This window comes from Blennius ocellaris, assembly GCF_963422515.1.
Source record: "Blennius ocellaris genome assembly, chromosome: 12".
In the NCBI taxonomy this organism is placed as follows: domain Eukaryota; kingdom Metazoa; phylum Chordata; class Actinopteri; order Blenniiformes; family Blenniidae; genus Blennius; species Blennius ocellaris.
The window spans coordinates 28,634,583-28,644,604 of NC_137661.1; the positions used below are offsets into that span (position 1 = coordinate 28,634,583).

General features: G+C 51.5%; 1 protein-coding gene across 3 annotated transcripts in view; it reads right to left on the reverse strand.

Annotated features, from left to right (window-relative positions):
- Nucleotides 1-348: 348 nt before the first annotated feature.
- Nucleotides 349-10,022, reverse strand: part of reps2 (RALBP1 associated Eps domain containing 2) — a 25,018-nt gene continuing 15,344 nt past the window's right edge. For 2 of the 3 annotated variants that reach the window (XM_080505803.1, XM_080505802.1), the window contains exons 15-19: nucleotides 9,916-10,022; nucleotides 6,470-6,556; nucleotides 6,257-6,390; nucleotides 5,302-5,407; nucleotides 349-1,332 (exon numbers count right to left, since the gene is read on the reverse strand). The exon at nucleotides 9,916-10,022 is cut by the window's right edge and continues 1 nt beyond it. In XM_080505803.1, coding sequence (XP_080361929.1) covers nucleotides 1,264-1,332; nucleotides 5,302-5,407; nucleotides 6,257-6,390; nucleotides 6,470-6,556; nucleotides 9,916-10,022 — 503 coding nt within the window. In that variant the 3' untranslated portion in view covers nucleotides 349-1,263. The remainder of the gene's footprint in view (nucleotides 1,333-5,301; nucleotides 5,408-6,256; nucleotides 6,391-6,469; nucleotides 6,557-9,915) is intronic. The other variant, XM_080505804.1, reaches the window with a different exon arrangement.

The following is a 10,022-nucleotide window of genomic DNA, read 5'->3' on the forward strand; positions in this document are numbered from 1 at the left end:
TACTGCTACTGCTGCTCTACTGCTGCTGCTGCTCTGCTACTGCTGCTCTACTACTGCTACTGCTGCTCTACTGCTGCTGCTGCTGCTCTACTGCTACTGCTGCTCTACTGCTGCTGCTCTACTGCTACTGATACTGCTCTGCTGCTCTGCCGCCCTTACAACTGGTGGTACATCATTCTGTTGTCCAGCCGTCCCTCAGACCTCGTTCTATATATTCACGCTGCCAAACAGCCACCGAGACTCAAACAATCTCACAACGGCTGCAATAAATTAATGTCACAACATAAAAATAGATATTTATTGATTGTTTGCTCTCCCTCTCCAGCCCCCGGATCACTTGTGCACTACTTCCTGTCAGGCCGGAGCGCGCCTCGTTTCAGTAAACATGCAGATTCAGCCATCGTGTATCCTGAACGTCCGTCACCTCCTGCTTCTGCAGGGAGGAAACGGGTCTGCAGCTGAAGCAGCAGGGAATCTCTGTGCTTCGTCAGTCTTCACTGAACTAGACCCTGCAGACACGGGAGGAACCTTGTGCTGATTTCTAGTTTGCACAAGTCGGCTTTTAGGAGTTTTTGTCTCCTTGTAACTTGGGATGCTTAAATAACGAAGGCATTTCAAGACAAACGTACATATTTCATACAAATCCAGTGTTACGGAGCATTCATCATTCATCTGAGCTCAGGAGCCACGCCGACGAGCTTCCTTCACACGTTTCATGCTCTAAATGCTGAATCAGCACACATTAAGCACAACCTTGTAAATGGATCGTCATTCATTTTTGATTTTCTTTATGTGCAACAAATCTAGGATGGAAAAGGTCACATGTAGCACCATCAATAGCTTGAGACCAATACTTGTTTGATACACAAGAATTTGAGAGGATTCCAGTTTTCAACAGCACCACAGAAGATGAAAGCTTCTCTGAGGCCTGACAGTTTCTTTACATGGATGTAAACAACTGGACATTCAGAAGAAACTAACTGAGTCAAAGGGGAAAACTAAGCTGGAACACGAGGAACGCGATGTGTCACATGAGCACATTGTACAGCAATCAAATAAAAAGCAAGGTTCATTCCTGCAAAACGTCGTCATGAGGAGACGAGGAACATCCCCGCTGGTTGGAGAGACGAGGAACGTCCATCAGCCCTTTAACCTTTATTCGCTTTTCATGACAAAAAGACTAGAACATTCATGATCCTGAACCAACATTCATGTTTAGCAGAGAGACAGAGGAAATCCGCCGCCGCCGGGCTTCAGGCGCCGTCATGTTGAGGCCAGAGGCCGCTGGAGGTCCAGCTGGGTCTCCAGGGTGACCCTCTCCTGGTGGACCACCTGCAGCCGGGGCAGAAACACAAACACCTGAAGGGTCTGAACAGCAACAGTCTGTCTGGTCTGTCACGGTGGGGGGGGGGGTGTTGGGAATATGGAGGAAACTGGCCACATGTGAAGCAGCTCAGGATTCACCTCCTCCTGCACCCAGGAGGGAAACCAGACCACAAGACTGGACTCTGGTTCACAAACTGGACTCGTTGTAAGAAGGAGGGAAACGTCTGTTCTGCTGATGGAATCCCTCCACGACGCTTCATTCCCTCACTGCCGGTCTGATGACTGCACGCCACGGCCACACTGCGAAGGACTGATCACCCAAAACACTGCACTTCCTTTATGAAGGACATTTACATGTGCTGGACTTTAAAACTGGTCTCATGTCACTTCAACATGATTCAATATGTGAAACAATTCAGGGATTAGTGAGCAGCCGGGACTTCTGCCTGTCTGAAGGTTCGTGACGTCATCTGTCACTGCTGCATGACATCATAAAGGACGTATGTCCTTTATGATGTCATGCTATAGGGTCAGATGATGTTAACGTCATCTGTCACTGCTGCATGACATCATAAAGGACGTATGTCCTTTATGATGTCATGCTATAGGGTCAGATGATGTTAACGTCATCTGTCACAGCTGCATGACATCATAAAGGACATACGTCCTTTATGATGTCATGCTATAGGGTCAGATGATGTTAACGTCGTCTGTCACTGCTGCATGACATCATAAAGGACGTATGTCCTTTATGATGTCATGCTACAGGGTCAGTATCACAAAGCCAACATCTAAAGTTTCATTTGATTGTGGGATAAAATGGCTGAAGGAGAGCAAACTGCACTTTTCACAATGATCAGAGTTCTTTGATAGAAGGAAACTTTACATCAGTTTCAGCAGCAGTCAGGAACATTCTGGTTCTACTGCAAGTTTCCACCGAGGAAACCCTTGATCTTATAATTTACATTCAATAGATTTAAGTAAGTGGCCAACAGAAACGTTCAGACTGTGAGTTTGGACAAGCGTTCTGTGCTTTCGTGGTCTACATGGTCTACATGGTCTACTAGTCTTTGATGTCCACGGCCTTCTGCGGACGTTCATGACCACGTTGATCATGACTGATGAGCTTCTGTTGTGATTAAATGGTTCTGAGGAAGCTTCTGGAAAAACCAGCAGACGAGCTGCGACTGCAACTCATTCAGCATTCATACTTGGAATTGACCCCTTGACCCCCCCGACCTCCTGACCCCCCAACCCCCCGACCTCATCACTGCTCAGCGCAGCAGGAAGTGGTCATAATAACCTCCCCGGGGTTTGAACTCCCTGGTTCCTGCAGCAGCAGACCCTCTGGTTCCTCTCTGGTTCCTGCAGCAGCAGACCCTCTGGTTCCTGCAGCAGCAGACCCTCTGGTTCCTGGTTCCTGCAGCAGCAGACCCTCTGGTTCCTCTCTGGTTCCTGCAGCAGCAGACCCTCTGGTTCCTGGTTCCTGCAGCAGCAGACCCTCTGGTTCCTGCAGAAGCAGACTCTGGTTCCTCTCTGGTTCCTGCAGCAGCAGACTCTCTGGTTCCTGGTTCCTGCGGCAGCAGACTCTCTGGTTCCTGGTTCCTGCAGCAGCAGACTCTGGTTCCTGGTTCCTGACTCTGGTCCAGTGCCTGTGTGCTTTGGCAACGACGACGAGGACCGAACAGATTCACCCTCTGGACTGAACCCAAAACCCCCCGGTGAGAACCCTGAGACGGTTCCTCCATTCTCTCAGGGTCTACATCATAGTGCAAGAAATTCAACCCCTCCCATATTTGAGTATTCAGTATTCATGGTCCCGGGCAGCGAGGCTCTGGCGACTTATTCAAACCAATCAGTCGCTGTGACGCCGGACACTAAGAAGGAAAAGAGAATAAGATTGATCCAAAACAGGAACACTGCGGTCAGGGGCCTGACGGAGGCTGTCGGCGTGAGAGTCCCGGTGGGTCCATGAGCAAGGCAGTCTACCACACTGTCGCCTGCTTGAGGGTTCAGGATTCATGATAGAGTGCTGAACAGCGACCGAGGCCACTCGGGTGTGGTCAGGAGGGTGTAGTCCTACATCCGTCTGGTCTACGACGGGACCCGAGGACTCGAACCAGCAACCTCCTCATCCCTTCACACCACAGGACAGTGGAGCAGGAAGTAGAAGGAACAGCGGGGCTACTATTCTTAGTACCACTGAGCCATCGGCCCACGGATATCTCACCGTTACACCTCGTAGAGGGACCGACACCATGAACTAATGAGCAGCTGGACCGCTTCCTCATCTTCATGAGGATTCTCATCTTCATGAGGATCCTCATCTTCATGAGGATTCTCAGCTTCTGTGAGATTTCAAAAGAAAAAGAAAAGGTTCGACTCCGGTGTCTGTGCAGTGCGCTGAGCCCCGGAGGGAGCTGGAGAAAGACAGTTGTGAATTCCAGTGGTCGTTTGGCATTTCAGCCAGGCTGCGATCTGGATCCGAGCACAAGTGTGTTTCTCTGCAGGATTCCACACATGCCTCGGCGGCGGAGCGGAATTAGAACGGCGACAGGAACTCCTGGCGAGCGACGCTCGGATTACAAAACCTTGAAAAGCCAGAAATCGGTCCGTTTGCATCATAATCAGGAATAAAAGCAAGGAGGAGGTTTGTCATGCAGCCGCTTTCTCCTCGTTCTCCTTCAGCCTCGCCGTTCCTCCAACAAAAGATCTGCCTGCCAGCGTGAAGGTTCCACTCCGGGATCCTTTACCAGGAGAATGGCCGGCATGCAGCATGTGCTCAACGTGTGTGTGTGTGTGTGTGTGTGTGTGAGTGTGTGTGTGAGTGTCCAATGCAAACGGCCATGTCGTTGCCATTCGTTCAGCAGTGAGTGACGTGCAGGAGGAGAATTCACAGTGAAAATCGCTGACGTCAGCACTCCTTAACGTAGATTCTGTTTGATTGAACTGTCAGATCTGAAATTGTGCTGTGAGGAGTGTGTGTGTGTGTGTGTAGAGTGTGTGTGTGTGTGTAGAGTGTGTGTGTGTGTGTAGAGTGTGTGTGTGTGTGTAGAGTGTGTGTGTAGAGTGTGTGTGTGTGTGTGTGTGTGTGTGTAGAGTGTGCGTGTGTAGAGTGTGTGTGTGTGTGTGTGTGTGTAGAGAGCGTGTGTAGAGTGTGTGTGTGTGTGTAGAGTGTGTGTGTGTGTGTAGAGTGTGTGTGTGTGTGTAGAGTGTGTGTGTAGAGTGTGCGTGTGTAGAGTGTGTGTGTGTGTGTAGAGAGCGTGTGTAGAGTGTGTGTGTGTGTGTGTAGAGTGTGTGTAGAGTGTGTGTGTAGTGTGGTTGTGTGTGTGTGTATGTGTGTAGAGTGTGTGTGTGTGTGTGTGTGTAGAGAGCGTGTGTGTGTGTGTGTGTGTGTGTGTGTGTGTGTAGAGTGTGTGTAGAGTGCGTGTGTGTGTGTGTAGAGTGTGTGTAGAGTGTGCGTGTGTGTGTAGAGTGTGTGTAGAGTGTGTGTGTGTGTGTGTAGAGTGCGTGTGTGTGTGTGTGTAGAGTGCGTGTGTGTGTGTAGAGTGTGTGTAGAGTGTGTGTGTGTGTGTGTAGAGTGTGTGTGTGTGTAGAGTGTGTGTGTGTGTGTGTGTAGAGTGTGTGTGTAGTGTGATTGTGTGTGTGTGTGTAGAGAGTGTGTGTGTGTGTGTGTGTGTAGAGAGTGTGTAGAGTGTGTGTAGAGTGTGTGTAGAATGTGTGTGTGTGTGTGTGTGTAGAGAGTGTGTAGAGAGTGTGTGTGTGTGTGTGGTGTGTGTGTGTACAGTGTGTGTAGAGTGTGTACCAGCAGTGGACTGTGTACCAGCAGTGGATTGTGTACCAGTAGTGGATTGTGTACCAGTAGTGGACTGTGTACCAGTAGTGGACTGTGTACCAGTAGTGGACTGTGTACCAGCAGTGGATGGTGTACCAGCAGTGGACGGTGTACCAGTAACCACTGTCTGGCAGACGGACCTTGAGTTGCTGCTGCAGCTCGCTGTTGAGGCGCGTCAGCACGGCGTTGGCCTCCTTGTTCTTGCGTATGGCCGTCTGGATCTCCCTCTTCTGTCGGGACTGCAGCCTGAGACACACAGTCGCATAACGTCGTCATGCATCTGTCCGTCAGTCAGGTCTCCATGGTTACCGACGGTCACGCTCTGACTGTGTCACCGAGGAGACGGACTCTCAGGCTGGAGTCGTTACAGGGAGTCAAAGTGAGGCTGGAAGCTGAAGCCCTCGTCACGTTAAATACTTTAATGAGGTTTTTACTGGTTTGGCCACTAGAGGGCGACACACCAAGCTTCTTTTCCCTCCTTTCTTTAAACAGACTATTCTCCTGATGAGGTTTGTGAGTAAACGTGACATCAGCAACCATTAATGGTCGTTTCCCTGTTGCTCCTCTGACAACATTATATTGATCACCGAATTTTATTGTCAATTGAAACACAGAAAACTAAGCTAACTGGAGCAGAGTCCCACCAACTCTGTTCTTTTAGGTGTAAACTAAAATATTGTGCCGTAAAGATTGTTGTGATCCACACCGACAGTAAAATGTTAATGAACGTGTGGAAAGATTTTCTAAATGAGGAGCTCAAGGCTCCCTGCAGGATGCTAACACAGTTAGCACGTCACACGTGGAAAAGACGTTTAACCAGATTCCAGCAAACTGTTCACACGAAATCTTAATTAATAACTGATTATTTTGAGCTCTGTGGAGATCAAACCTCCAGCAAAGTCCTTAGTCGGCTGCTCAGCACGACGTCCAGACGTCCGGACGCTCAGACGTCCAGACGTCCAGACGTCCAAACGTCCTGAAACTTCTGCTTTTGGTCATGAAAGCAAGACGCTGAGAGTTGAAAGACTCTGGCGTCTCCTGCTCATCGATCATCAGTCTGATTGGAACGAAGGAGGAGAAGCTTGTGTGACTGACCTCTGCGATGCCTTGCTGGGGAGGGGGAACTGCGTGGCTGTCGGTGCGACGCTCTCCAGGTTCTGGCTCTCTGGGTGGTATTTCCTACGAACGGGCTTCTGTGGCGCCAGACCATGGGGAGCGGCGGCGGCGTCCTGGGGGAGAATCACAATCAGCAGCAGAGGTGAGGAGACGCCGGCGGGACACCGGCAGGTTTCCCTGGACGGTCCTGACCTGTTGACAGAGGCTCGTCAAGTCTTCCGTGCTCCGTCCAAATCTGGAGCGTGGCTCCTGGTCCCGGGGTTTCCCGGCGCCCTCCTCCTGCGGCGCAAAGGCACAACGTCAACGCCTCCTGCTAACAGACGTCCAGGCGGCCAATCAGCATCTTTCCCTCAACCGCTGCCGGTGAAAGACGTGAAGCATCGACTCGCTTTCATTGCGTCTCCTTGCAGCAGCTCAGCCAGCGTCCTGTCCGGGACGCCGAGACGCTGAGACACTGAGACGCTGAGACGTTGAGACGCTGAGACGTTGAGACGCCGAGGCGTTGAGACGCCGAGACGTTGCCGTCTTTCAGAAGTGTCTCAGCGTCACATCCCATCCGGGACAAAACGCTGAGACGCTACTGTCTCTCAGCGTCTCAGCGTTATGTCCCGGACGGGACGTAACCCTGAGACACTGAGACGCTGAGACGCTGCCGTCTTTCAGCAGCGTCTCAGTTTCTTCTGCATGTCGTTTGCTGCCTGTTGAATTCCTGCAGGCTGTTGTCTCCCCCGTCTCCACCGTGTCCCCCGTCTCCACCGTGTCCCCCGTCTCCAACGTCTCCACCGCCTCCCCCGTCTCCATCGTGTCCCCCGTCTCCCCCGTCTCCATTGTCTCCACCGTGTCCCCCGTCTCCAGCGTCTCCATCGTCTCCCCCGTCTCCACCGCCTCCACCGTGTCCCCCGTCTCCACCGTCTCCCCCATCTCCATCGTCTCCACCGTGTCCCCCGTCTCCACCGTGTCCCCCGTCTCCAACATCTCCCCCGTCTCCATCGTCTCCCCCGTCTCCAGCGTCTCCCCCGTGTCCCCCGTCTCCACCGTGTCCCCCGTCTCCAGCGTCTCCCCCGTCTCCACCGTGTCCCCCGTCTCCACCGCCTCCACCGCCTCCCCCGTCTCCATCGTCTCCCCCGTCTCCAACGTCTCCACCGCCTCCCCCGTCTCCATCGTCTCCAGCGTCTCCCCCGTCTCCAGCGTCTCCCCCGTCTCCAGCGTCTCCAGCGTCTCCCCCGTCTCCAGCGTCTCCACCGCCTCCCCCGTCTCCACCGTCTCCCCCGTCTCCATCGTCTCCACCGTCTCCCTCGTCTCCCTCGTCTCCACCGTCTCCCCCGTCTCCAGTGTCTCCAGCGTCTCCCCCGTCTCCCCCGTCTCCAGCGTCTCCCCCGTCTCCAGCGTCTCCAGCGTCTCCAGCGTCTCCCCCGTCTCCCGCGTCTCCAGCGTCTCCAGCGTCTCCCCCGTCTCCAGCGTCTCCCCCGTCTCCCGCGTCTCCAGCGTCTCCAGCGTCTCCCCCGTCTCCAGCGTCTCCCCCGTCTCCAGCGTCTCCAGCGTCTCCCCCGTCTCCCCCGTCTCCAGCGTCTCCCCCGTCTCCCCCGGGGTGGAAGCCTGAGCTTTTCTGATCGATTCGACAGGCGGTTCAGTAAATTTCCCCCAAACAGCCTCAAAGTGCGTTTATCTGAGAAGTGCGACGACTCTGGAGGTGAAACACGACCATGGAAACCTCCAGAGGCTGTGGCGGCGTGCTGAGTGGCAACAAAACACAAGATGGCCGAGAGCAGGACGTGTGGTCGCATCAGGGCAAGGCAGCGCCGCCGCTCTGGCTGCTTTCACTCAGACGACAGTCCAAAGACAAACCGTGAGACGGTGAACACATGAAGACAGGTAAAAGACATCTTTCACCACGTTCAACACTCAGAGACTGAAATAAAGTTGAACTGGAAGAAAAGCTGCTTGATTCACTGAGGTTTGTGGTTCTGACCTGGTGGGTTCCTTACTAGAACATTAAGAACCAACAAACTCCACCAAGAACCAGGAAACCTTCAAATAGATTTAATTTCAGCATAGTGAAATATTTAGTTCTCTGATTTATTGGTTAATTGAAAAAAATGAATAAAGCTGAAGTCTGTTTGGTAAAACAACCTGATTCTGAGTCATAAATAACAAAAAAACAAAACAAGCCTGCATCTAAAAAAAATCTGCTGTAAATATATGGAATTATGTATTCTATTACAATATATTAAAAATACATAAAGAATTGCGGCGAGGAGGAGAGGGACGACTCAATACATTCTAGAGCGGCTGGGTTTGAACTTTGTTGGTATTTTACCTCAACGACTTCAGATTTGGTAAAAAAAAAAAGAAAGAAAAAAGCCTGGATAATGATTCAGTCCCACCAGCAGAGACAAATACAGCACAGAGCTGCGTAAACACAAACCCTTTGAAAAACTGTATTTACTGGAAATGAGTCCAATTAAAACAACATTTTTCCAGCTGCAGGTTTACTGAGGGACAAACGACTGATTTAAACAAAGTCGGTGAAAAGCCTCAGAAGCAACTCGCCACTGAGCCGGGAGTCGTTTGCTGCACGACACTAACGAGGTTTAGAAGATAAGTAAGTAGAAGTGGAGGCCCAGGCTGCTCAGGAAACGTCCTGCAGGTCGAGACGCTCTGATCTCAACTCTGGACGCCGTCCAACCAACCAGGACGAGTCCTAATATGGAGCTCGTCTCTGCTGCCGGAGGGAAAAGCAGAAACATAAAGCTTCTTCACCACAGGAGGGCGACAACCAGGACTTTTCTCTGGACGGACCAGAAAATAGAAAGAAGTTCCACAGGAGCTTTGATGGATGAAAGAAAATTACATGATGAACACAAGTTTGTAAAACCTCAGAATGAGCAAGGCGTCCAGAGACCAGAGACCAGAGACCAGAGACAAGACAAGAGACCAGAGACCAGAGACAAGAGACCAGAGAGACAAGAGACCAGAGACCAGAGACAAGACAAGAGAGACAAGAGACCAGAGACTAGAGACCAGAGAGACAAGAGACCAGAGACCAGAGACAAGAGACCAGAGGCCAGATACCTGTATCCAGATACAGGTGATTGGGTTTTTTTTTTTTTTTTGCAAATATAATAATATCTGATTAACTTTAATATGTATATTTCAGAATAGACTGGTGGATTCTTGCAGTTACAAAAGGATCAAAGGGATGAAAGACTTTGACATTTGTCCAGATCTGCAGTTTAATGTGATGTTGGACTTGTCGGCCTCCAGAGGTCAGAGGTCAGATCAGGTTGATGTGACGCCCTGAGTTCAGGGTCCTTTAGTTTCATGAGAACGTTCTGGTTCTGATGTCCTGGACGAGGAGTAAAGTAAAGTATAGTGTGGAGTAACAAGACGGCAGCTGTCCTGGGGGACAGACCAGGGTAAGACACAATGGAGACGCCTCGGACCATCGATCAAAGTCTTTCTTCAGCGCAGACTTTACCCGCCGTCACAACCTTGGTGGTTGAAACCGAGACGTGAACGTTCAGTGAACTCGACCTGGTGGTTCCGCAGGCCGGGAGGACAAGTGTCTCCAAGGGGACGGCCGGACGAAGGGACACGTTGTAAAACCCCGGCAGTGACGGAGGGGCGTCGGGACTCACCTCTTCCCGGAAGTGACTGAAGTCGGCGAAGTTGGGCTGCTGCACGTTGTTGTTGGGTTTCTTCTCGCCGACGTGACGGGACACCTGACGGGACACCTGACGGGACA